The 25,584-nt window shown below is 58.1% G+C and overlaps 2 protein-coding genes across 6 annotated transcripts in view; both read left to right on the forward strand.

The window, feature by feature from the left end:
- The window catches only part of Htt (huntingtin), a gene marked incomplete in the record, with an annotated part of 136,169 nt that extends 122,503 nt beyond the window's left edge, over positions 1 to 13,666 (forward strand). For both annotated transcript variants that reach the window (XM_013506814.1, XM_013506815.1), the window contains 11 exon segments: positions 297 to 379; positions 1,237 to 1,367; positions 1,683 to 1,812; positions 3,145 to 3,300; positions 5,328 to 5,518; positions 6,511 to 6,625; positions 6,720 to 6,933; positions 7,308 to 7,413; positions 8,704 to 8,866; positions 9,033 to 9,193; positions 9,985 to 13,666. In XM_013506814.1, coding sequence (XP_013362268.1) covers positions 297 to 379; positions 1,237 to 1,367; positions 1,683 to 1,812; positions 3,145 to 3,300; positions 5,328 to 5,518; positions 6,511 to 6,625; positions 6,720 to 6,933; positions 7,308 to 7,413; positions 8,704 to 8,866; positions 9,033 to 9,193; positions 9,985 to 10,198 — 1,664 coding nt within the window.
- On the forward strand, positions 9,200 to 25,055 carry Msantd1 (Myb/SANT-like DNA-binding domain containing 1). Of its 4 annotated transcripts, XM_005408760.2 has the most exons (5): positions 9,200 to 9,772; positions 15,943 to 16,006; positions 18,217 to 18,481; positions 21,872 to 22,147; positions 23,467 to 25,055. In XM_005408760.2, the coding sequence occupies exons 2-5, from the start codon at positions 15,991 to 15,993 to the stop codon at positions 23,705 to 23,707; spliced, it is 798 nt and encodes a 265-aa protein (XP_005408817.1). In that variant the 5' UTR covers positions 9,200 to 9,772; positions 15,943 to 15,990; the 3' UTR covers positions 23,708 to 25,055. The 4 variants fall into 4 exon arrangements, with proteins under 4 accessions (XP_005408817.1, XP_013362270.1, XP_005408815.1 ...); XM_013506816.1 differs by lacking the exon at positions 9,200 to 9,772 and having other exon boundaries at positions 13,743 to 16,006; positions 18,270 to 18,481; XM_005408758.2 differs by lacking the exons at positions 9,200 to 9,772; positions 15,943 to 16,006 and having other exon boundaries at positions 18,097 to 18,481.
- The last annotated feature ends 529 nt before the right edge of the window (positions 25,056 to 25,584 follow it).

Raw genomic sequence — 25,584 nt, forward strand, 5'->3', positions numbered from 1 at the left:
AGTGACCTGAATGGCCTGTGAATGTGGATACCAGTGGCATAGCTGTCACAGAGGCAGAGAGCGGGCCTGGGAGGCCGGCATGTGTATGACTTTAGGAGTGCTTCTAGGAGGTGGTGACAGGCCTTCTGGCACAGGTTCATAAGCTTGGGCAGGATCCTGTTTGTTAGGACAAAAAGTAGTGGTGCTGTTTGCCTGCCAGCCCTGCCAACATAACACAACACGTGAGACCCATGGGGCACTCGCAGGAGGAGCAGGCCTGCCTGGGTGGGCCTCAGCCATGCTGCGTTGCTTCACAGGCACCCTCATCAGTCACAACAGGCTGCTGCTGCAGACCAACCCTGAGCGGGAGTTGGGCAACATGAGCTACAAGCTGGGCCAGGTGAGTTGTGCAGCTGTCCTCAGGTGTGCGCCACCGCTCACCTCCAAGAGAGAGGATGAGTGCCTCACCACTTGCCATCCGTTCTTCCCTCCTTTCTGTCTTTCTCCTTTTCTTCTGGTAATAGGGATTGCACTCAGGGCCTCATGCATGCTAAGCAAGCACTTCACCACTAAGCTACATCCCACCCCTTTTTATTTTTTATTTAGAGGAGAGTCTCACTATGTTCCCAAGCTGCCCTCAAACTAGTGACCCTCCTGCCTTATCCTCCTGAGTAGCTGGCCTATAGGTGTGCATCAGTCACTATGCCCAGCCTAAATGGACTTCTAAAGGGAACTTTTACTTTCGTTTGTATTTACAATCTTTATTCCAAAAAGATTTGAAGGTATTTTATATGCAGTTATATAGTTGTGTATAAAATGTTGCGGGGTGGCAGCCACCAGCCAGGTGAGACCTTCTGCCAACTGCTGTCTCCTCTCACCTCTCCTCCCTCCCCTGCGACCCACCAGCTCCTGACTCAGTGCCTCACCAGCACCCTCAGGGCTTCTCTGAGACAGCATCTTAGACAGGTGGGGCATGTGGGAAGCCAGCCTGTTTCCAGCAACGACATTCAGCAGTCACTTAGGAATCTGTTGCTCTTCCTTGGCACTGCTTTCCTTTGCCCCTCAGTTGCCATTCCAGGCCTTGGGCCTGGGGACGAAGCTGTGTGTGGCAGTCTGGCCCATCATTGATGGTTCTGACAGCTCTCATGGGAAGCTGTTCCTGCAGCAGGTGTGCTTGGTCCGGGCTCAGTCCAGACCCAGGCCATGCCTGCCCTCCAGAACTCGATGGTGAGCTGTGGGGTCCTCTGTCTGTGGCAGGTGTCCATTCACTCTGTGTGGCTGGGGAACAACATCACCCCCCTGAGAGAGGAGGAGTGGGACGAGGAGGAGGAGGAGGAGGCAGACGTCCCTGTACCTGCATCTCCACCCACATCTCCCATCAACTCCAGGTATGCAGCAACCTCTTCATGGATTTATTTTTTCTTTTAGTTCTGGGGGTTGAATCCAAGGCCTTCACACTGAGCTGCATCCCCAGACCTTTTTCTCTTTATTTTGAGATAAGGTCTCACTAAATTCCCCAGGTTGGGTTCAGATTTGGGATCTTCCTGCCTCCGTCCACCAGAGTGCTAGGATTTCAGGCATGCACCACTATGCCTGGCTTGGCCTCGATTTTTGAAGCAATTTGAAATGTTCCCAGTGGGATGTTTCCTGAAGTGACCTTCTCATCTGTATGTGGAGATCTATCCATGTCGTGTGTTCTGCAGGAAACATCGGGCTGGAGTCGACATCCACTCCTGTTCGCAGTTTCTGCTCGAGTTGTACAGCCGCTGGCTCCTTCCTTCCAGCTCAGCCAGAAGGACCCCGGTCATCCTGATCAGTGAAGTGGTTCGCTCTGTACGTGTGCCTTCCCCATTCCCCTCTCATGGGAGCATGTGCCTGTGCAGCCCAGCCTCATGCCACGCATGTGCGTGCCAGATACATACCATCGCCACACATTCCCAAGCACGCGGACACACAACACACTGCCACACATTCCCACCTGCATATACTAGGTACACACTGTATGAGTGCCACTCGCACACGCCACACACACACTGAGAACCCAGGTGGGAAGCTCACGGATGCCCAGATATGGTATAGTAGTGTTAGTGAACCTGCTGGAGGAGTTCCGACTTCCACACTGTAGCAGCAGCAGCTGCAGCAGCCCTGCACAATACAGGAGAGGTTGGGGACATATCACTGTCTCAGGTCCCTAGGCTTGCTCTCTTGTAGTCTGTCTCTTCCTGCCCCAACCTGGTGAAAAGCACCAGGTCAGGCAGCTGTCCCAGAGGAGGGTCTTGGGGACTTCACTCTGCAACTAGTGCAGACCCTGAGGCCTTTGCCTGTGTGCACTAGAGCTGTCAGTATTCACAGGACTGCAAGTGAAAACTAGGCAGTTTTACAAAGTAAATGCTTAGTACACTTTGAAATAGTGATAACTTTTAAAAATTAAGAGTCTTATTTTACATATTTGGGAACATAAAATACAGATATCTGTTATTAGGCATTTGGTCTGTTAGCATCGAGTAACCTCTAGTTACATCGTACACTTGGGAGAGAATGGTGCGGAAAGGCCTATATCAGATTGGTGTTGTTAAGGAAGTCCTTCTGATCCGTGAGCCACCGAAAGGTCTAGGGTAGCTGGCATCCCAGGGACCCCTTGCAGATGCTGGTTTGGGTGCTGCGGGCTCTATTCCTGGCTGCCAGGTCAGTCCTGCAGAGCACCCAACCAGTCCCCATAGTCAGGTATGAGGTAAAGAGCTGACCTCCTAGAAGGAGTGCATGGAGCAAAGAAGATACATCAGGACCTTTGTTTCTAAAGCCAATGATCGAGTATCTCTCTCTTCCCAGGGTTTTCAGGGCCTGTCCCCCATGATGCAGGGAGGGCCCAGTATTTAGTAGTATATCCGAGGCAGTACTCCTCATGAGGCTGCCAGTGGGCAGGTGTCCCTACACAGCTCACCCTGCACAAGACTTGACTTCCACAAGACACCCAGGGGCTGGTTTTCTGCCCTGTGGTTGAGATCTCCAGGTTCACATTGATGTCTTTGCCAGTCAGGGCTCCCGTGAGTTCCCATTTTCTGTTCCCCATGGAAATTAGAACAAGCCTTGCCCCAGTGGCACTGGAGGCCACATTCCTCACACCCTGGTTCTCTGCGTTCCTGTCTCTGCCTTCTGTGTGTGCAGCTTCTTGTCGTCTCAGACTTGTTCACTGAGCGCAACCAATTCGAGATGATGTATTCGACGCTGACGGAACTGCGGCGGGTACACCCTTCTGAGGATGAGATTCTTGTCCAGTACCTGGTGCCAGCCACCTGTAAGGCAGCTGCTGTCCTTGGAATGGTAAGTGAGAGACAGTATGGAAGCCACCTGTGCCAAAGCCACCCCGTCCTGCTCTGGTTGGGACCTGTGTTAGCCAGACACATCCTGAGCTGTACCCCACAGCACATGGGAGCTGCAGCTCTGGTCAGCTGGAGAAGACTCAGCTCCTGGCGGGGCCACCCCTCAGGGTGCCCTGTCATGCTGTGGAGGCTAAGCCTGGTTCTGTGTCATTACAGTTGACTGTCCTCTCAGGACTGTGGGTGTGTGGTGGCCTGGGGACAGCACAGATGGTGGGAACATGACTGGCCTCTCCAGTCTGCCTGTGGCCTGGCAGCCTTACTCTCCTCCTCGGATGTTTTCCGGGTCCCCTGTTTCTCAGCCGACAGTCTCCTCCAGAGACTCCCACAGTAATGCTGCACATCCACTCCCACAGCCTGGGTACTGAAGTCTGTTCCCGGCATCCGGGTGCCTTAGTCCATTTATACTGTTATGGAAAACACCTTAGGCCGGGTGACTCATGAACAGCAAGTTCACTATTCACGTTGAGGCCAGCAAGTCTAAGAGCATGGTGCCTGCAGGTTCCACGCCCGAGGAGGGCTGCTGTGCACTGACAGGGAAGGGGTGATCAAGCTTCCCTGGGCCTGTGACAAGGACACTCATCCTTTGGGGTCGGGGAAGCCCCCATGAGATCCCCCTCACCTGCTGCTGGCTTACCAGAGGTTGGCCCTGTCCTGGCACACGTCACCGTGTGGCAGCCACTGGGTGTACCTCGGGGACACGCGTCTCTCTAGAGTGTGGCATAGCATATTGGCACTGCCGTTAGAGAAGAGTGACTCCAACTATTGGAACTGGTGTCCATTTGCCCTTTGTCACATAGTAGGTTCCATAATTGTAATGTTTCTGATTCCCATGCCCCCTGGGAGCCGTTTTCATGATAGCAGTGGAGTTCTCTTCTTCAGTGCACACAGGAGAGGCTGCCTGCCACATGCCAGGCATTGGGGGCCACCGACAGGAGCTGCATGAAGATCCTGCCAGGGCTCCCTTCCGTGTGCCAGTAGCAGCAGCAGTGCTATAGCGGTGGTCGCATTGCCACAGTCCAGCCACCAGATGCTGAGCTGTCCCCCTTGTACACCCATCTAACCTCATCCACAGCCTGACCCAGTGACAGGGCATAGCGGGGCCCAGCTCTCACTCCTCTGAGCCACTCACCATAGAATGTCCTTGCTGAGTCGAGGCAAGAGCAGGTATCGTCCATGTGGGTGGCCTGAGCCTGGGCCCCATGGGTGACTGAGCCGCCCAGAGCGCAGGAACAATGTGCTCACTACTTGCCTTGTGGGGACAGTCTTCAAAGAGGTGCCCTCTGGGTGCTGCCAGGGCAGTGCCAAGCGGCCCAATTAGTGGGAGGCCCATTCTTCTCCATGGGGGGTTCCAAAGCTGGCTTGCTGTGGTTTTGTGCCCAGACTCAGATCCCCCAGGCAAATGTCAGATACATCAAGTCAGGAGTAATGATTTTATAAATGGATCCTAAGGCAGGCTGGCGGATGGGCCCCCCTCCCTGCTCTGTGCCCTGACTGTTCCTGAAGATGACTGGCTGCCGTGTGGCTTCTGCTGTCCTGCTCGGCTGCAGACAGTATCCTATGCCCAAGTGTACCGCTGTCTTTGCCTGTGTTGCCCTTGGCAGCAAATCCTGGCATTGTGCTTGCAAAAGCAGACTGAGGCTGGGTTGGGGGGCAGTCCTCAGGAAGACACAGGGCCATCTCCGTGCCATGGCGCCAGCATGCGGAGGAGATGAGAAGAAGTAATGGACAGAGACAGTGAAACACAGGCTCCCACAGAGGCAGGGTCACTGGTGGCCTCTTGCTGCTTTTGTGAGACCCAGTGAGGCCTCGGGCCACCTTTTCTAAGGGGTTGGGGCGCTCTACAGGCTCCAGCTGTGAGAACTGTACTGCCCCCAGCTCCATGGCAGCATGGGGACAGCCCTGTTTGGTACAGGGAAATGGAGGCTGTCCCATCCACCTTAGGTAACTTGCATCTCTGCTTGTGCCCAGGACAAGGCCGTAGCAGAGCCAGTCAGCCGCCTGTTGGAAAGCACCCTCAGGAGCAGTCACCTGCCCAGCCAGATCGGAGCCCTGCATGGCATCCTGTACGTGCTGGAGTGTGACCTCCTGGACGACACCGCGAAGCAGCTCATCCCAGTCATCAATGACTACCTCCTGTCCAGTCTCAAGGGGGCAGCCTAGTGAGTAGGCCATGCTGGGCGGGTGAGGGGTCTCCAAGTGAGCCGAGGTGCATACAGCAGGTCCCTGGCCTGATAGAAGGCAGGAACCCTGATGGGTACCCTTCTGAGGGTAGTGTCTGAGGCCAGTGAAACAAGAGGCAGAGGGAGAGGAGGGTTGGAGTGAGCTTTCTTTTTTTTTTTTTTTTTTTTTTTTTCTGGTACCGGGAATCAAATTCACGACCCTGTGCTTGCCAGGCAGGCGCTGTGCCGCTGAGCTAAATCCCCAGCCCCCATGGAGTGAGCTTTCGTTGCTATGAGGGGCTGTGTTCCCACAGGTCAGATGTGTCAGCAGGTGTGCACTTTGGGGGGGCACAAGTAGTGAAGGCGGCACACTGGAGGGTACTTGTCTGGGACAGAGGTGGCATGTTCTTGTTCTTTGTCCTTATTGGATGGTGAGCTTGGGGTGAACAGGACAGCCAGACAGCTGGCCACTGTCCCCTGGAGTATGGCCCAGAGCAGTTGCATGCAGGGTTGCGGGGCACTGAGAACTGGGAGGGGGCCAAAGTTGGCAGGTGGATATTGCAAACAGACAGGGCCCTGAGGGGCTGAGAAGCCTCACGTGGGTTCATCTGCTTGGTGGAGGTGGTGGCGTGCTACCTCTGTCCACAGTGGCCCCCTGCTCAGCACAGGCCAGCCAGAGGTCCCACAGTTCAGGGTCACAAAGTAGCAAGTGCTGCCCGGGTCGGCACCTGAGGAGACAGAGGGGACTTGCCTGACTTGAGGGACTCCACGGGTCTCACCAACTCAGGAATAGGGTGACCTGCACAAGGCTGTGGCGCAGGAGAGGTGCCAGCTGAGAGGGCCAGGTGTGTGACTAGAAAGGGCAGCGTGCAAGGGCTTGGGGAGTGGTGTGGCCTTTGTGCTCACAGAGGAGCTGGGCCCCTGGGATGCCATCCCCACTGCACAGGGAGTGGCTGCTGTGTGAGCTGAGCTTGGTGGTCTCCCTTTTTCAGCTGCGTAAATGTGCACAGCCAGCAGCATGTGCTGGTGATGTGTGCTACCGCTTTCTATCTCATTGAGAACTATCCCCTGGACGTGGGGCCTGAATTTTCAGCGTCAATAATACAGGTGAGTGGGTCCTGGCCAGACTTCCCTTGTAGGATCCTCCGGTGGGGCCTATGGACTTCAGAAAAGGTGCAGACAAACCTCTCTTCTTGCCCAGATGTGTGGGGTGATGCTGTCTGGCAGCGAGGAGTCCACTCCCTCCATCATCTACCACTGCACCCTCCGAGGCCTGGAGCGCCTCCTCCTCTCCGAGCAGCTCTCCCGGCTGGACGCAGAGTCCCTGGTCAAGCTGAGTGTGGACAGAGTGAATGTGCACAGCCCGCACCGCGCCATGGCTGCCCTGGGCCTGATGCTCACCTGCATGTACACGGGTGAGCAGTTGTGAGGGCCACACACTCATGCAGGGCACTGTGGTCAGCTGTACGCATGGCGTAGCTTCTGTCCAGCCCCCTAAAGGTCCTTTGATGTGGGACCTGAGCCAGCCCTATCACCTTGTGAGAGAATCTAGAGCACAGGGCAGGGGGCCTGGTCGAGGTGGCTCCTAGGTGCATAGGTGTCCGAACCGCCCTGCCTACTGCATTCCTGCAGCCCAGCGGTGGGGGCTGTGCAGGATTCTGGCTTGCCAGAGGCTCAGTCACCTGCTTCCCAGCCCTTGCTAGAGCTCTGTTAAATTCCTGTACACAAGCAACCATCCTCAGAGCTATTTGGGTTCCAGTCATGTAACCTTCTGGCACTGCTGTTTCAGGAAAGGAGAAAGCCAGTCCAGGCAGAACTTCAGATCCTAACCCTGCAGCCCCAGATAGCGAATCTGTGATCGTTGCCATGGAGCGGGTGTCTGTTCTCTTCGATAGGTGAGATGTGCAGTCCATGCTGTGGCTGATTCCTGCCTTCGAGCCAGACCCAGCAGCAGTGACCCTCATGCATGTCCACATGTCCAGTCACCCTGTGTCCCGCCATGCTTCCCCACCACACCCTGATCCTGCCTGGCCCCACACGAGGGTAGTGCTGACCACCTCCAAGGCGGCCCCATTGCTTCCTTTCTCCCCTGGAGTCCGAGGGTGTAGCCTAGGAACTTGAGTAGTCAGTGGTAGAAACGTCCTTTGCCGTGCTACATTTTGTGAGCCAGGCACATGTGGCACTCGGAAGCTGTGTGGGGACAGCCCAGAAAGAGCGAGGCTGTGACACGATGGGGCTTTGCATGCCAGCTTTGGAGAGCGTTGTACTTTTCGAGGATGAGGCCCTGTACTTGCCCTCAGACCATTTGGTCTCAGAAATACGATAGGTCTTCGACCTGTCCCACTGCTCTGCCCATGCAGTCTGGCCAGTGGGAAGCCACTTGGCTGTCTCAAGAGCACACTCAGGGATCTGGCCTGTGCCCTCTGGCCAGAGGGGTCCTCTGCACAGCTGTCTGTTTCCATATTGAATTGGAGAATGAGCTTTGCAGCCATCCTTCAACCACCAGAGGGGCTGTCCATGAGCTCAAGTAGCTGCTCAGCAGAGCCCTCAGGGAGGTGCGGGCTGCCACACAGGTGGACCCTCAGTTGAATCCTTCCAGGCAGCAGGCAGGCCAGCCGAGAGGGCAGGCCAGCTGGGCACACACATGGGAGGCCACTTCCCACATCTTGGTCATATGCCGAAGTCTTGCGGACACAGATAGGGTAGTTGCTCGTCACTGTTACCGCATCAAAAAGGATGCTGCCCAGGCTGGATTTTAGGATCTGTTGGAAGATAAATCACCAAGAACATAGATAAGGCCCAGGTTTGAGAGGAAAGAAATCCTGGTTGACAGCATCAGGATTAGAATTAGATGTGTGGAGTTGAAACTGCCATGCAGCATCTGGACGTGGAAAAGTCACTGCCCCATGCTGTTCCTGCTCATTCCTCTACCTGGCCTCCATCCCCTCTGCAGTACTGCCCACATCTGTGCACAGCACGGCTGTCCTTACCCCCCAGGAAGGGGATGACTGGAGAGCAAGGTTTTGCCTTTTTGCTCAGACTTTATACCCCAGCTCTGGCCTGCGCCCCACTTGGAACATCCCTGAGGGTGGTTCAGTCTCCAGCCCCACTCCTCGCCAGCGTGCCCAGACAGGGTTGGGTGAGCTGGGGGCAGGTGGGACTCTGACCTGCTCTGCTCTCTCCAGGATCAGAAAGGGCTTCCCCTGTGAAGCCCGAGTGGTGGCAAGGATCCTGCCACAGTTCCTGGATGACTTCTTCCCACCCCAGGACGTCATGAACAAGGTCATTGGAGAGTTTCTGTCCAACCAGCAGCCATACCCACAGTTCATGGCCACTGTTGTGTACAAGGTAAAGGTGTCTGGGGGCCGAGGCCAGGGCCAGGGCCAGGGGCCAAGGTGGGGTAAACCCCAGGCTTCTACCACAGGGCCAGGCTTCTTCCCAGGAACTGGTAGCCCTGGGAGCGCAGGTATCCCTCCTGCTGCCTGACCCGCTCAGGTGCCACGTTCCTTCCCAGGTGTTCCAGACACTGCACAGTGCCGGGCAGTCGTCCATGGTCCGGGACTGGGTCATGCTGTCCCTGTCCAACTTCACGCAGAGGACCCCAGTCGCCATGGCCATGTGGAGTCTCTCCTGCTTTTTCGTCAGCGCATCCACCAGCCCCTGGGTGTCGGCCATGTATCCTTTCTGGGTCCTTGCTGGAGGCTAGCTCCCGCCTGCACCAGTCCTCACTTTGGTTGGTGTCAGTGTCAGGTTCAGGTGGTGGTGAAAGCTTGGAAACCTACCCTCTGCAGAACCCCATGAGGATAGGACAGCATTTGCCAGCCCCAGGGGTGTAAAAGGTTGACAGGGACACAAAACAGGAGGCTCAGCCATTGGTAGGCAGGGCTGCCCAGGGTCAAGGCATGCAAGGAGTTGGGGGCTGGGGGTGGAGTGGGGAGGCAGGGCAGTGGTTGCCTATCTGCTCAGGTTGCCACGCGCACTGCTGGGTTGTTCCACATGCTGCTTCTCATTAGCTCTTGTCATTGTGCTGTGTTCGCCCTCCTGGGGAGAGGCGTGAGTAAAGACCCAGCCCCACCCGCCAGCACTGCTGGCCAGGAGTTCCCCTCTTGCTGGCCTCCCCCAGACAGACCACAGAAGCCTCTGAGCAGCGCAGCTGTGCTGTGCTGACAGCACAGACCCACACAGCCTGCCTGGGAAGCCGGGCAGCTGGACAGCCAGGCCAGCTCTACCTTCCTGCGCTGAGCAGCCAGCCAGGTAAGTGGTGCAGCGCAGAGTGCTCTGAGCAGCTGGCAGAGGCAGCTGGCAGCTGGGAGACAGTGGGATGTGGCCATTGTTGCTGGCACTTTCCAGGCTGCCCTCTGCTGCCCTGATCGCCCTGGCCTCCTTGGGCCATTTGTAGGGTTGGGTGGGAGGAGATTAAGGTCATCTTCCCTGCCTTCCAGTGTTCTCCTTGACCCCTCTGCCAGCCTTCCACATGTCATCAGCCGGATGGGCAAGCTGGAACAGGTGGATGTGAACCTTTTCTGCCTGGTTGCCACAGACTTCTACAGACACCAGATAGAGGAGGAGCTTGACCGCAGGGCCTTCCAGTCTGTGTTTGAGGTGGTCGCGGCACCAGGAAGCCCATACCACCGGCTGCTAACTTGTTTGCGAAATGTTCACGAGGTCACCACTTGCTGAGCATCTGTGGTGGCAGAGGCCTGGAGGAGGCGGCCACTGGGGCCAGAGCCTCTGGGAGCTTGAGTGAGCCCTGGGGTCCCCTGGGTCACTGCAGGCTTCTGTTGGTATCACATGAGTGGCCAGGTGGTGTGTGCATTTCTGCCCCCGTGACAGAAGTACTCTTTGCAGTGAGGGCTATGCAAGGGACATGCAGCAGATTGGGGTTGAGCCTGAGTCCTGTGCTGGTGGCCATGTGGTTGGCAGGTGTTGTCCCTCTCCTAGTGTTCTCCTGTTCATGTTGCAGGGTTGCAGTACCCTTGTGTCCAGAGCAGGAGCCCTTGCTCTCACAGGTGGCCCTGGCCTCCCTGTCCCACAGGCAGACATGCTTCCCGCAGGCTGCAGAGCTCTCCCTGCATCTCCACGGTGGGGTGTGCCTGCCGCACCCATGTCTGGACGCTGTGGTGCGTGGCAAGTGAGGCTGGGGGGCGCTAGGCGCCCAGCACCAGCCTCCCTTTCTGTTTTCTTCTCAGGACTTAAAATTTAATTATACCAGTAAAGAGATTAATTTTAATGTAACACTTCCTATGCCCGTGTACAGTGTGTGACTTGCAAGGCCTGTGCTGCATGCGACAGCATCTGTGGATGTGAACGGGCCCTCTAGCGCCGCTCCCCTCCTGAAGCCGCCTGAGCTGGCTGGGCAGGCCCCTCCCGTGCACACATCCCCTTTCCTATTGTCCCTGTGTAGCTGGAGTGGAAAGAGGTATCATGTCCAGGGCCCAGCCCTAGGGACTGAGGAGGATGCTCTCCTCCATGCCCACTGCACGGCCCCTCATCGAGCACAGACAACATTCACGTTCACCCACAGTGAGAGGCCTGGCAACCTCTAGCACCAGTCCATCCTCCAGCCAGGACTTGGTCTGCATAGCAGCCAGTGTTAGGTGCACTGTCCCCTTGCCTCATGGGCACAGTGGGGCCCTGATGGGTACCTGGCTGCAGCCCTAGGTGTCACAGCTGTGTTTTGTCTGAGCTCCTTGTGGTCAAAAGCAAAATGTAGTGTCTTGGTGACTATTGAAGATGAACCCCAACAGCTCTCCTCCCCCTCATATGTGTGCCTCCCTCAGCCTACGAGAGTGCACATCTGTGTCCACAGAGTGCAGGGATGAGGCTCACTCTTGGTTGAATGGAGATGGGATGGTGAGCAGGAGAAGGCCTGTGGCTGGTCACCTATGGCCTGGAGACAGCTCCACTTCTACCCTAGGCCCAGGATCCCAGGACTTGCTTCAGGTTTCCAGGCCCAAATGGCCACATGGTTTAAATGGAAGTGAGCCTGGACGGCAGAGATCCCTGGTTGTGCTCACTGCCTTGGTTCAGAGCAATGCCTGCTGTGCAGCAGAGCTGGTACTCTGCTCCCCGCACCCAGGCCAGCCCGCTGGCTGGGTGACTGCTGTGCTGGTTGGCTGGGGCAGTGTCTCGGTTGCACACAGTCGGTGCAGAGTGCTCGGAGCTGACTCCAGTCTCCCAAGGAGGAGAGCTCTTTCGGCTTGTGTTAGCTAGCAATGTGTCAGTCTGCAGTGCCGCCTTGAGACCCTGAGCTCCCTCTGTCCTTTCCTGCTATGGAGGAGCCCCTTGTGGCTAGCATGAAGCTTTTCCAGCCAGCCCCAGCAGAGGCTTCAACAAGCCAGGACCAACTTATCCTTGTAGTCAGCAACTCAGACAGTAGAAATGGATCCAGTTTGGGAGAAGACTGTAGGGAAACTACTGGATTTTAACAAGAAGTGAGAAAGTCACTGATTGTCCCTTATTGATTTGGGGCCCCTATTTCTCATCCCAGTTCTCCCCTAGGAAGCTGCTAGAAGTGTTTGGGAACTGTGGGAAACTTCTGCCACTCCACCCCCTGGTCATCCCAGCAGCTCTGAGACCGATGTGTTGCAGGCCAGACAGTGTTCCTGGCTAGATGTTTACATTGTAAGAAATAACACTGTGAATGTGAAATTTGGAGCCATTCCCCTTGGAATTCTTATCACTGGCCTCAGCGTAGAGTTTAATTGGCCGCTTCTTGTTCACCGTATGATCTTAGCGTAGGGGCTGAAACCCAACCCTGGCCATAGGCACCAACCCAAAGATCTGTGTTCTCCAGAACACACAAGTTTGTAAGAGGTCTGTCCATGTGTGTATGTGTGTGCATGTGTGCATACCTACACTTGGATTTACACATGCACACATACACACACACACACACACACCTCAAGTCAGACACACAAGCCCTCCGGAAACGCCTGTGTCCAATCTTGCTGGAAGCTGCATGAAGTTGCCACCTGACTGGAGCACCTGAGAGTGGGACTAGATAAGAAGGGGACCCTGCTCAGAAAAGTCCCATGGAAAAGCTGTCCTCCTGACCCACTCTGCACACACGGGTTCAAGACTCCATCAAATTCCTCCAATGCTGCGGATTCCCAAATTTTATCAGAAAAGTCACTTTGATTATCAAGTTTTTGTGGGGAGGCAGGGTAGGATTTTTGTTTTCTTGCTGGTACTATCAGGAAAGATTTTAGTGAAACCAGGGTAGAATTACTTGGCAATGCACTGAAGCATGTTTCTTCTCCAAGTTGTGCCTCCCTTCCACTGCTGGCCCCACTGACACAGAGGTGACTTTACTGTTCCAGGTGCCCTTTATCATACTCGCAATTTCTCTTCACGTGGACCCATCAGGAGGAGGAGTAGAATGGAAACACCCCAGACACCCAGAATGTACCCACCAAGGAGCTCCTCCCCGGAGCCACAGTGTCTCGGCCTAGTGCTCACCCTGTGGGTGGGTCACATAGCAATAACTGCCTGTTTCTTGGCGGCTACCTGGCATTGTGGGGTTGGCTGTCTGTGCTTATGAGGTAGAATTAGTTCCTCTTGCTACCTGCGAGTGTCCTTCCCTGTCAGCCTCCTCCTGTGGGCTTGTCCCTCCCTCTCTGTGCTGTGTGCAGGGACCAGAGCTGCTAGCTGGGGTGAACTCGGTGTCCCCTGGAGTGACGTATGGGACCAGGAAGACCTAGAGAGCTGCTTGGGGTGGCACAAGAGAAAAGGACTGTCCCTTGTCTGGCCTGGAGCTGTGCATGGGGAAGGAGGGACTCGGAGAGCCTTGTGTTCACGGAAGGTACCTGGAGGGTTCAGGACCATCTTCCTTGTGTGCCTGTCATGTTTTAATGCCATTTCAGGAGCCCTGCCCCCAAGTGTTTCAGGGAGCAGATCTTCCACTGCACACGGTGGGTGGGTCATGGGCAGCGGAAATCTGCCTGTGGGGTGTAGCTCTGACCTGGGGGCCTCCATCCAGGCTGTAAGCAAGCAGGCTATGGGCTGTGGCTGTGATGGGCATGTCCTGGAGCCCCGCCCAGCCCTGACTGTCTACTTCCAAGAGGAAGGACTGGCATAAGATGTATATTTAAATTTTTTTAACTGCTGCACATGTTGTATATTCAAATTAAAGGAATAATCAAACCATCTGTTGTTGCTGTGTGGAGCTTGCTCTGCTTACCAAGAACCATTTCCCTTCTGTCCAGTGAGGCTGCTGCTGCCCACAGTCCTCTGACACTGTGGGCCAGGCAGCGCGAGCAGGTGCAGAGGGCTGGGCTCAGGCCCTGGCCTAGTGGGTGCTCCCTGCAAACATCTTGTGTGGGTGCCTTGCTGCTCTGCAGGCATGGACTGTGAGAGCGCTGATGGTTGGTGGTGTTGCAAGCTCCCCTCGGGAGCCTCCCCTGCTTCCACAGTGGCTCAGGGCTCCGGAAAGGTGGAGAGGGTTGTGTCTTCACTGGGAGAGCCCTCGAAGATCTGCTGGCCCTTCTGCTTCACGGACGATTAACAGCCAAGCCCTTGGCCCAGCTGGACTTCACTGTCCCCAGCACAGCTGGCCTTCCCCGCTCCTGCTTCGCCACTGTGTCTGCACTGCCTGCCCCATCCTTTTCAGCTTGTCAGCCCTTCCTTTGTGGCATATCTTCTCCAAGAAGTCCCCTGGTCAGCTCAGCAGGGCTACTTCCTTCCAGCTCACTGTGCCCTCCCAAGGCTTGGTGGTCTGTATGGTAGTGATCCTGGGGCGCAGTGCTCCGCCCACCAACCTGCAGAAGCCGCCACCTCAGGCTGTGGGGGCAGGTGTGAGTGTTACTGACGGCCCGCCTAGCTGCTCTAGCCACTGTTCCCAAAGCAGAGCCAGCCCTGTGGCCGGTGCCTGGAGAGAAGGCGAGGACCAAGACAGTCAGACCGGGGCCTTCTTGGGGCTCAGGTCCTCTTTCTCTGCACGGGGTGGTGAGCACTTGGCTGGAGGCCCTGGAGGACGTCCCATGAGGTTTTGCTGCCCTCTCAGTTGCTCTAAGCATTGTTGGGGGCTAGGGGGTCACTTCAACTGCCTGAATCTATCTCCTCATTGGTGGCAACTCCAGGGCCCAATGGCTTTGCCCTTCAGCGCTGCCTGTGTTCTGGTCACTTCAGGGAAATGGAGCACCTCTTCTTCCCTGGTTTAGGTGTGGACAGCCAGGCCCTTGCACACCTGGCAAGTGTAGCTGGTGTTTCCAGAAACAAGACCCAGTCCCAGTGGAAGGTGCCCCTTGGCAGGGCTACCCACAGCACGCCTGCACACTCCAGCTGCACAACAGAGGGCAAGCACCTGTTGCTGCCACTTTCTTCCTTGCCAGGAGGTGCCAGGGGTACCTCTCCTGCCCCTTGCTGGGCTCGTGCTCAGTGCCTGCAGTGGTGTTTGTTCCAGCCGTGACCACTTGGCTCTGAAAAGCATTCTGAGCTAGTCCCTGAGTGAGGAGCCTGACACTTCCACCCCTGCACAGTGACGAGGAGGCGGCTGGGTAAGGTGAGTACCAGGGCCACAGCTCAGCTCCAGGCTTCCTGGAGGCACACAGAAGTGATGAGGTTCCCCTACAGTCTCATGCAGCCAGCAGGCCAGGGAGCCAGGGGACGGAGCCCAGGAACACGGCAGCCTCAGGAACCCCATCTGGTCCAGGCGCCTGTGGTTGGGCAGAGGCAGCTGGCTCTGGAGTCTGCCACCTGCCTGGAGTGCTCAGGCATCTAGTCCGCTCAGCCCCTCAGCCCACTCCCCATCTGCTTGGGTGGCTCAGCCCTTTAGTGGGCTCCCTCCCTGTGGTCCAGTGGGGACAGAGCAGTCGAGCCATGGGCTTCTGGTGACAGCTCAAGGTGGGGGTCTGACCAAGGGCAGAGGACTATAGCAAGTGGCCTGGGAAGATGTCAATGCCCAGCACACAAGCTGGGCACAGTCTGCCTGCCCTCCCTGCTGGACTAGGCAGTCCAGTCGCTGACCCACTGGTACAGACCAGTCCTGAGGCGGAACCTGACCCATTGCTCCCCTACTGAGACAGTAGCCCTTCCTGTCCTCCATTCTGTGGCAGCTCTGCCTCCTACAACCTGGGCCCTACTGCCTCCCAACCAGGCTGCTATCACACTGCACCATCCCTGTTACACACACTGCCTGTTTCTAGCAGTGGCCAAGGTCTTGGTTCTCCAGCCTCCAAATCCCCCTGCCCACTGGTACAGGCTCAGCTCATGGCTGCAGGGGCCTAACTTCCCCTCCATGCTTTCTCCAGAGGCCAAGCCCTGTACTGCCTACCCAGTTAGGCCCAGTTTCCTGCAGTAGGGCAGCACCCTCCCCAGAGAGCACAGGCTGCCCTCTGTGCAGCAGGACCAGGCTGGACCCTGGCGCCATGCCTGGGCCTCCCGAGGGTGCTCCTACTGAGGCCTGACTGCCCCTCTCCCTGCAGGTGCTGCCGGGCGCCCACTCCCACAGTGACTGCGGGTCCCAGCAGGCCATGCAGCTGTGCCAAGGTATGGAGCTCCTCCCCTAGAGGGACAGACACCTGCGGGTGTGGCCTAACTAGTTGGCTAGCCCAGTTCATCTTGGGGAGACCCAGACAAGGGTTCTTGTGTTAGAAGGCACCCCAGAGGGCACACTGGGCACCCCAGCCCAAGAAGGAAAGTTTGGCACCCTTCCCCGTAGGGTTCTTCCTAGAGAGTGGCTCTGCGTCATGACCACCAGAATTCAAGCAAGCAGTGGGGTAGGTGCCCCTCGAGCTCTAAAGCCTCCAAGGGCAATCTTGGGAGGGGCTGGATTGGGAGTCAGGACACCACCATCTCTGCAGGGCCCCTCAGCCAGCACCGCACTGGGTGATTCACGATCCTCCAGCCAGGTCTTCACTCCCACTGCAGAGATGCGGGAGGGAGGCTGAGGGCCAGTGGTGAGGGAGGCCGTGCTGTGAGTCAGTGGAGCCCTGGGCTGTGCTTGCCTTCTTCCCTGTATGGTGGGCAAGCAGCTACCCTGCCTCTGCCCCCGGAATCACAGCTGGGGTGGGACAGAGGGACAGCTCCCTAGCCTCCCACCATTTAGAGCCTGTGCCTGAGGAGCAGGGCTTCTTGGGGAGTGGGGCTCGGGGGCATTCAGGGGACATTAAGCCCATAGGCCAGCAGTGGGACAAGGACAGTGAGTGGGGAGGGTAGGGGACCCTCAGCAGAAGTTCAGAGCCCCAGCCACAGACTGCTGGTGCTGCACAGCTGCCAGTGAGGACGGTGGTCCAGGCGCTCAGAGAAAGGGGTTCAGTTTGCCTGAGCTGGGACCCATGGAGCGGCACAGCACCCCCTCCAGGGGCTGCTGGGCACGGGAACTTCCCCACAGGGGACAGGGAGCCTGATGACAGCGTGGGGCCCTCTCACGCTGGGGCCTAGGCCCCCCACGGGGTACCATGGGAGCTCTTCACAGAGGTCATGTGGTGCTCAGCTCCCCGTGTTTGTCAGGCCAAGGAAGACTAGAAGCACCCACTGTCCCCTGCTGACCAGGGAGTTTCAGCCTGGGTGTGGGGGCTGGGCAAGACCACCCTCAAGGGAGCAGCAGGCTGCAGATGCCAGAATAGTGGGGCGCTGAGTCCCTTCTGGTCTGTCCAGCCTGGGTCCTTGGGCTCTGTACAGCCTTGTTTGATCTTTACGTCTTAAATGCTGGCTGGCTGTGCCCTGGGGTGGCGCTCTCCCTCTCCCTCTGCAGCCCTCATAGCACCTCAGCTCGCCTGCCCCCAACTCCTCCGGCCGAGGTCCCCACCAGCCCTGCTGGCATTTCAGTCCCTCAGCCCCAGCTTTGCCCTCAAGCTCACCTTTGCCCTGCCACAGAGGTCTGGCTTGCACCCTCCTACCGTGTCCACCTTGCCACCCTGGTCTGGCTGGCCCTCCCAGTGCCACCCTCTGACCCGTTTTCCTGTCTCCACCTATAGCTTGCCTTTGGCCCTGGTGCTGTCCCCCTGTCCCCAGCCTGTACTGAAAGTCAGTGCCCAAGTCCCCTAGCAGGCACCACTGAGCAGGGGCTGGCTGTGGTCAGCCTGGGTCCTCAGTGAACCCAGGAGTGGAGCCAGCACGTTTGGGGGTACAGCGAGAGTAGCACAGGACAAAGGTGGGAGGGGGCCTCATGCTGTCCCCTGAAACCTGGGGCCCAGCCTTCACCAAGGAGTCCGTGCAGCCCCCTGGTCCAGTCATCATGGGGCCTCAACCTGCCTGCCTGCCTGCCCGCCTGCCTGCCCTGTCTCCCCTGCCCCATCCCCCAGGGACCACTCTGTCCTCCTGTGCCACCCCCACGGCCCATGGGCCACCCTCGCCCCTACCTCTGACCCGGCTGGCACCATGGAAGCCCCTCTATGCATGTGGCCCAGGCAGCTGAGGCCCGATGGGCTGGCAGGAAGGAGTCAGGCTGGGGCCGACAGCGGGTTTGGGCCCAGTGCTCGCTGCAATATTGATGGCCCATCAGTGTGGCCCTGATTCCTGTGCTTTCAGTTAAAAGGTTTCTGTTGTTGTAGCTTATGCAGTTGCTCTGTTGCTATGGAAACGTGACATCAAAATGACGTTTCCCGTTTAAAAGCTTTTAACTAAATTCCTGCCTGTCAGATGTAGGCCCCATTTTGAGCGCGGAGCTGCCTCAAGCAAGCTAGCGTGGTGCCTCCCGCCCATGGTGCCTGGGCTGGGCCCGAGGCCCCGCCTGAGCGCCGTCCTTAACCCCGCAGGTGCCTCCAGCATGGCGGCGGCCGAAGTGCCCAGCTACCTTGTGTCTCCTCAGACGGAGAAGCACCGGCGGGCCCGCAACTGGACGGACGCCGAGATGCGTGGTCTCATGCTTGTCTGGGAGGAGTTCTTCGACGAGCTCAAGCAGACCAAGCGCAATGCCAAGGTGTACGAGAAGATGGCCAGCAAGCTCTTCGAGATGACGGGCGAGCGCCGGCTAGGCGAGGAGATCAAGATCAAAATCACCAACATGACCTTCCAGTACAGGTGGGTGCTGTGGTGGTGGGCGAGGGGGTGAAAGGCATGCGCCAGGTGTGCTGGCCCCCCACCGGGCCAGGGCCCCATACGGACAGACCGCATCAGGAACCGTTCCTGCAGCCTCCCCTTGGGCAAATGGGGAAACAGGCCCAGCAAACACAAGAAACTGGTGGGGGGACTCCTGAGGTGGCAGGAACTGCTGTTGACTTCAGGTTGCTGGGCTATGGCTCCAGAGACACACACCGGACCTATGCGCTGAGCTCACGACACTGCTGCGGCAGCGCCCAGTGCACGAAGCGCCTCTGATCTACACCTTGCATCCCACCCCCGGGAACCGCAGCTTGTCAGCGGGGAGTCAGAAGCCTCTGTACAGATAGGGGAACTGAGGCCAGAATGAGAAGGAAGCTTGGTTCCTGGGCATATCTGGCCCTGACCCTTAGGACTTCAAGCTCATGCCATGTGCCCAGCTCAGGGCCAAGGAGAGGGGCATTTAGGGCAGATACTGAGACCTCAGGTTGTCCGATCGGTGCTTGCCTGTGGGCAGTGCTTGTGCTTGTTCGTGGGAGGAAGTGGGGAGCCCAGGTCTGACTCTGTCTCTGGCTCCACACATCCCAGGTTAGCTGGCTTAGCACAAGGGGCTCCTGGAAGAAATCAGGAGGAGTGACTGTGGCCCTAAACGCCCAGCACCCCACCACTGCACGGGGCTCACAGACAGGTGGGGTGTGGGCTTATAGGTATGAGGAGTCTTGTGTAGCGTGAAGGTCACAGTGTGGGGTGAGGGGCTGGGCCGTGGGTGTGAGGCAGGTCACACCAGGAGCTGCAGGCCACAGGGGAGACAGTGGCTGAGAGCATCAACCCATGGGTGGCCTGGGGTGCCATGGTAGGGCACCCTGTCCTGGGAGGCTCACGGCAGTTCCAGGGTACAGGCATGTGGGCTGGTGCAGACGGGAGGCTAGAGACAGAGGGTGCTCCACAGGCTTCCCTGCTGCATCCCAGGGGAGCACCAAGACCCATATACTCACAAGTGAGGGCTGGCCCAGCGTAGCAGAGGAAGTTGCACCACAACCCTGGTTCCTGGCTACCATGGGAGCCCAGAGCACCCAGCAAGGCCTGGACAGACCTTGCAGCTCCATTTGAGTTGTGCTGACTTAACTTTCTGGGCCCTAGAGGAGCAGGTCCCAAGCCTGGCCCCATCTAAGGCCTGTCTCTGACCATGGCCTGGAGTCAGAACCCGCTGCCTGGAGTCCTTTAGTGTAGATGATGTTACATTGAGCCTCTGTTCCTGATGTTAGGGCTGAGATGTGAGTCTGGCATCAACAGAAGTGGACTTGAAGATGGCGGCTTGGCCTGGCCTGCCCTGGCCCCTGGCCCCATTCAAACATCCGGTGAGCAAAGGGCTCCAGAGGCGGGGGAGGCCGCACCGCTGAAACCCAGCCTCCCTCACTCAGTAATTCAGAGTGAGGCCCAGCCTGCTCTGATTGGTGTCTGGCTGAGTTATTCATTATTCATCCTGAAAGCCTCCCTCTGTGTCTGGTGGGGAGGGCTCTGTCTCCACTCCTGGCCGGGTGTGAGCCTTGGAGGCCAGGAGATGAGGGCTGCAGTCAGGCCAGGGTGCCCAGCACTCTCAGCTTGCGAAGCAAATGCCCTCCTTGTCTCCCCTTGGCTGCTGTTGTCAGTCCTTGCTCACCGAGAGGGAAGCTGTGGCCCAGAACTGCAAAAGGTCTTGCCACACGGACCTCCACAGGCCGAAGCTTGCACCGGGTGGGCAGGTCTTTATTTCCCCACCCTGCCCCTCTCTACTACAGATACTTTTATTGTTTTTTCACAAGACCTTTTTACATATTAAGGTTGTCTGGCTAAGGAAGTGTGCGAGGGTGCCTGGTTCTGTGGAGCATGGTCACTAGAATAGCACGTGGGGCCTCTCAGGCTGGGCATAGTGGCCCTGTCTCCAAGGATAGGGCTGGCTTGAGGTGGCAGAAAAAGCAGGTACTGCGGAGGGCCCTGGTGGAGGCTGGTGGACACCAGGTGGCAGCTCACCTTCCCTTCTACAGGTGGATTAGGTGCCCACTGTTGGAAAGACAGAGCAGCCCGGGGCTGCCCTGTGTGACCTGTCCCTGGCTCTCTAGAGGACATTTCGCTTGGCACTACCCACAGCCCAAGCAGCAGCCCCTCCTTACTGGCTGTGCCTGCTTGCTGGGGATCACTCACTCCGCCGGCTTATTACCTTTGATGCCCAGTGGGCCTGGACCACTGCTGGCAGGGAGCACCATGGGGAGACAGGCATTCAGCCCTGAGGGTGTGAGCTGGTCCCATGGGACACGTGTTGGCAGGCAGGGAGGGAGCTCTGGGCTTCAGGAGCTGCTGGGTCTAATGGGGCAGAGGTCCCCCAACCCAACCCAACCCTGCTGGCCCAAGCTGCCCTGCCGCCCTGGGGCCTATCTCCCTGGCCCTCATCTCTAGAGGCTTGGGCCCCTCTTGAGGCAGGACCTGCTGCACGAGAAGATGGCAGGCTGGCAGGGAGGGCCCAGGTCAGGGCCACTCCGTTCAGAGTGCAGAGGAGCCCAGCAGGCCCAGCCCTGTCGCCTCTGGGCAACTGCAGATTCTAGGGCTGAGCGGGTGACAGTAACACTACCAAGCTAGGACCCAATGCAACTTCCAGGTCCCTCCAACCACAAGTGATGCTGGAGGCCAGCCTGCTGCTTGCCAGGCACTGTTTCATTAAATCTCCTCTTCAGCCTTGTGAGGGGCTTCCTCCTTCATCCCCATTTTACTGATGCAGAAATGGAGGCTCAGAGAGGTTAATGAACCTGCCCAAGGTCGTACAGCACAGTGGTGATGAGATAAGAGTCTCTGTGCTGTGGATGCTGCAGCCTGCTCCTGCAATTCTCTGTCCCTGAGGCATCCTCTCTAGAAAGCTGTGGCTGTTAGCTGGTGGTATCTTATGTCTCTGTTGTAAGTTTATCAGAGTAACTTCTTTTTGCTGGGTAACTGGTGTAGGAAGCAGTATGCATTCATTGCAGAGAGTTTAGAAACTACAGAAAAGCTAAGAGAAACCACAGGGGCCAACCCGAGGTTCCAGCACCCACGGCCGCCCTTCCTGTATTTGGGGCGTGTGCCCCTTCCCTCCCTGCCAGGGCCTTGAGCCTGCTAGACAGCGCTGACCACTGAGCCGCCTGCAGCCTGCGTGCTTTCTCCGCACCAGAGGCTGTGCACATCCTGGAGCCTCGCTGCTCTGAGTCCACCGCTGCTGGGACCTGGAGCCTGGCTGGCCGCAAGTGGCTCTTGCCCGTGCCCTCCCTGGGGTTCCCCGAGCCCCTGTGAGCCCCTCTGCTGAGGGGCCGGGCGGACGGGCTGGGACCAGCTGTTTCTCACCCTTGGCTCTTGTGTCTCTCGTTTCAGGAAATTAAAATGCATGACAGATAGCGAGTCGGTCCCGCCGGACTGGCCCTATTACCTAGCCATTGATAGGATTCTGGCCAAGGTCCCCGAGGCCTCTGAGGGCAAAGTGCCGGACGGCCAGCAGCCGGGGCCCTCCACGTCCCAGACCGAGGCGTCTCTGTCGCCGTCTGCTAAGTCCACCCCTCTGTACTTACCGTATACCCAGTGCTCCTATGAAGGCCGCTTCGAGGACGATCGCTCCGACAGCTCCTCCAGCTTACTGTCCCTTAAGTTCAGGTAGTGTGCGTGCGCTCGCTCTCCTCCTCCTGTCTGGGGCCTTGCCCGCCCTGCCCTGCCCTGCCCTGCCCTGCCCAGCCCTGCCCTGCCCACCCAAGTGGCCAGGCCAATTGCTGGCCCCCAGGCCCAGGCCAGCCTCAGACTACAGGCCATACTGGTCTCCCAGCTCCACTGCTTAGCTGCATGGGAAGTTCCTTGACCTCTCTGGCCTCAGCCTCCCACCTGTGAAATGGGGATCAATCAGAATCTTCCTGGGACAGGGTTGGGAGTGTCAGTAGAGAAGACACAGGGCCTGGCCCACATGTGCCTCCCTGCTTGCCCACACCTCACACAGGTCCTGCCTATCCCCCTGTCACTCTAGGCTTCATACTGCTGTGCCTGGGCATCAGACTGCAGGCAGGACAGACAGCCAGTGGTGTGGGGACAGGGAGCCCAGAACAGGCACTTCAGAAGAAGGGACATTGAGTATGGGCTTTCGAGGTAAACTAGGAGTTGGCCAGGTGAAAAGAATAGGAAGAATGTGGCTTTGAGTAATGGTCTGTCTCTGTGCCCCAGTCTTCAAGTCTGTCTGAGGGGCCGTGGGGTGGGAAGGGCTCCCTCAGCACCCCTTCCCTGGAGAGTTCTCATCCATGATCCCAGACAGACACCCCTTTGCTCAGCCAGCCTGCGTCAGCAGGAGCCTGAGGTGTGGGCCAGCTGTTCCTGGGATGACAGGCCTGGTTCCCAGACTCCGCTGCTAGGGCCCTGCACAGGGCAGTGACCCCTAAGGCTGGTTGGTCACCCAAAGCTCTGAGCGCAGGGCCCAGGCAGGGCCACAGGGTGGGGTCGGGTGGGGTCGGATGGGCTCTGGAGATGCTGTGGAGGCCACAGGCCAGCTGTCTAAGCTGCCACCCCCATGAGCCGTGCTCCTGCCTCCCCGCCCCGGGGTGCAGTGGTCTCCATGAGCTGGGCGATGGAAGGCCCAGGCCCAGGCCCTCCACCTGACACCTGTGTGCGCACCTGCCCAGTCCCACCGGAGGGTGTCTCTGCTCCCCAGAGGCCTCCTTCTGCCACCCTGGCCCCCCTGGGGAGGCCCTCCACACCTGGGCCCCGTGTGGTTCAGGCTCACTCAGCACCCAGGCTGCTCCCCAGCCACAGCGTCTGGGTTGTCACCAGGGTGCCTGCAGGTCCCAGGGCTGCCGGTGCCCGTGGTCCCCTTCTTCTCACCTCACAGGCACAGGCTTGGCGCCTTGGGGCCTCAGTGTCCCCAGCTGATGGGTCGGGTGCTCGGGAGGGTCCAGGCCGTGGCCAGTTCATCCTCAGCGATTGCTATCCTACAGGTCAGAGGAGCGTCCCGTGAAGAAGCGCAAGGCACAGAGTGGCCACCTGCAGAGGAAGAAGTTGCGGCTGCTGGAGGCCATGCTGGAGGAACAGCGGCGGCTGAGCCGTGCCATGGAGGAGACGTGCCGCGAGGTGCGCCGTGTGCTGGACCAGCAGAACATCCTGCAGGTGCAGAGCCTGCAGCTGCAGGAGCGCATGATGAGCCTGCTGGAGAAGCTCATCGCCAAGTCTAGTGGCTAGGCGGGTCAGGCCGCCCTGGGACCTGGGACGCGGCCAGGAGGCCAGGTCACTCCACAGGAACATCCTAGAGCACTCTCTCCAGGAGTCTCTCTCGGTGATACTCGAAATGGCTTTTGATATTAAACGTGTACTTTTCAGTATTGCCTGGAAGCAGGATTGGTGCTCTCTGGCTTGGAGGGCTGCACCAGAGTGATCCCCTGCATGTGACCACAGCTCAGAGGCAGGCGGCCACCATGTGGGGGCCCCTGGCCAGGAGGCTGCTGTGTCCTCCTCCCCAGCCTCATCCTTGGTGCTGGTGCTGATGTCACCTCCGACCTCAACGCAGAGCCCGAGCTGCTTTCCAGCGGCCTTCCCTTTGCCTGGCGGCAGTGCTACTGTGGCCATAGCCTCCTAGGGCATGTCACTGCACAAGCAGCCACTCCTGTTCTCCCCAACCTGGTACTGCAGTGAGCTGAGAAGCAGCCACAGATGGCTGTGAGTGCAGGAAGGGAAGGGATGGCCCGAGGAGGTGGGGGGAGCCCACCAGGAGGGGGCCACACTAGGGCAGCCCCTACAGTTGCCAGAGGTTGGGGAGCCAGAGCAGTCCATGGGCAACAGGGAGGGGTGAGCTGCTAGGAGGCATTTTGGTGTCTCCCTGATGACTGAGAGGGTCTTGGCCACCATGTCTGGATCTGACGTCATGGGCGGACAGGGCTGGGGTGGGAGCTGCAGCGGCCAGTGTGTTCACCATCTCCATCCTTTTGTTGCTGGCGTTGCAGGGTAAAATCCCCAGTTCCTACATCCCACAGCCCAGGCTCAGCCACCCATGCCAAAATCCCAGTCAAGGAGAGAGCAGGGGCGGGGCAAGAAAGGAGTTGTAGCCAGCGTGGCCATGCTGGGGAGCACAGAGCAGCTCTGATCTGCCCTCCACAGCTGACAGAAGCCTTGGGGTTGTACAGGAAAGGGGAACGAAGGTGCATTTGGGGTTTGCATAGCTGGCAGGATTAGGTGGTCCTGGGATCTGGCTGGCTGGTGTTCCGCCCTGATTCTGGGAGGTCCTAGGAGAGCTGCTGTGGCAGGAGGGACACCCTCAGCTCCCTGGCTGCTCTCCTGGGGGGTGGCCTCATCGTGCGGGTCTGGAAGACAGTGCCATCCTGGAATGGGAGGGGGCTGCAGGTTCGGGACAGGGGGGTCTAGACCTAGGTATTGTAAAAGCTGGTGGTTAGGGCCAGGATGTATCTCTGCGGCACAGCGCCTGCCTGGTAAACACGAGGTCCTGTGTTTGATTTCTGGTACCAAAAAAAAAAAAAAAAGCTGGTCATTAGATGTCCCTGCAAATCCCTGAAATTAAATCCTGAAAATTGCTCTAGTTACTCTTGCCTTGGTGTCCCCAGTCCAGAAGGGACCCAACATGCTCTAGGTTCGTAGACAGCTGGTAAGCGGTGTGTGACAGACCCTCCTGCGGTGATGAAGCTGCCCAAACCCAGAGCCGCAGGGGAAGGGAGACATCAAATGAAAGCAGAGTGCCAGGCCTCATCCTGCCTTGGTTACCCACTGGGCATCTGCAGGTCCAGACTCTGGATCCCTGTTACACTTTGACCACTGGAAAGTTCTAGAAACCCCTCAGTGAGTTCTCTGTAGTGTCCTTGGCCGGGGCTGGCTCCTGTCACCGGAGCTGCACTGGAGGCTGAATGCAGGCATGTGTGCCTTGTCCCAGGGAGCTAGGCAGACTGCTGCCCAGGCAGAACAGGGCTCTGATGCAGTGTTCCGCGGGTGACAGGGGACCCGCTCTGGCTGCCAGGTGAGCAGACTGCTGGGAACAGGCATGAAAGCCGCCCCCACCCCAGGCGCTAGCACTGTCGCCCTGGGCTGCACTGAGGTCATCCAGACAGTCACGT

This window comes from Chinchilla lanigera, unplaced genomic scaffold (assembly GCF_000276665.1).
Source record: "Chinchilla lanigera isolate Chin_1 unplaced genomic scaffold, ChiLan1.0 scaffold00113, whole genome shotgun sequence".
Taxonomy (NCBI): Eukaryota; Metazoa; Chordata; class Mammalia; order Rodentia; family Chinchillidae; genus Chinchilla; species Chinchilla lanigera.

Excerpts from the sequence above, each read along its gene's own strand:
- Msantd1 (XM_005408758.2), top strand. The coding sequence starts at position 18,162 with ATGGTGCCTGGGCTGGGCCCGAGGCCCCGCCTGAGCGCCGTCCTTAAC. Across the intron at positions 18,482-21,871 it reads AACATGACCTTCCAGTACAG|GAAATTAAAATGCATGACAG; the intron begins GTGGGTGCTGTG and ends CTCTCGTTTCAG. Across the intron at positions 22,148-23,466 it reads TTACTGTCCCTTAAGTTCAG|GTCAGAGGAGCGTCCCGTGA; the intron begins GTAGTGTGCGTG and ends GCTATCCTACAG.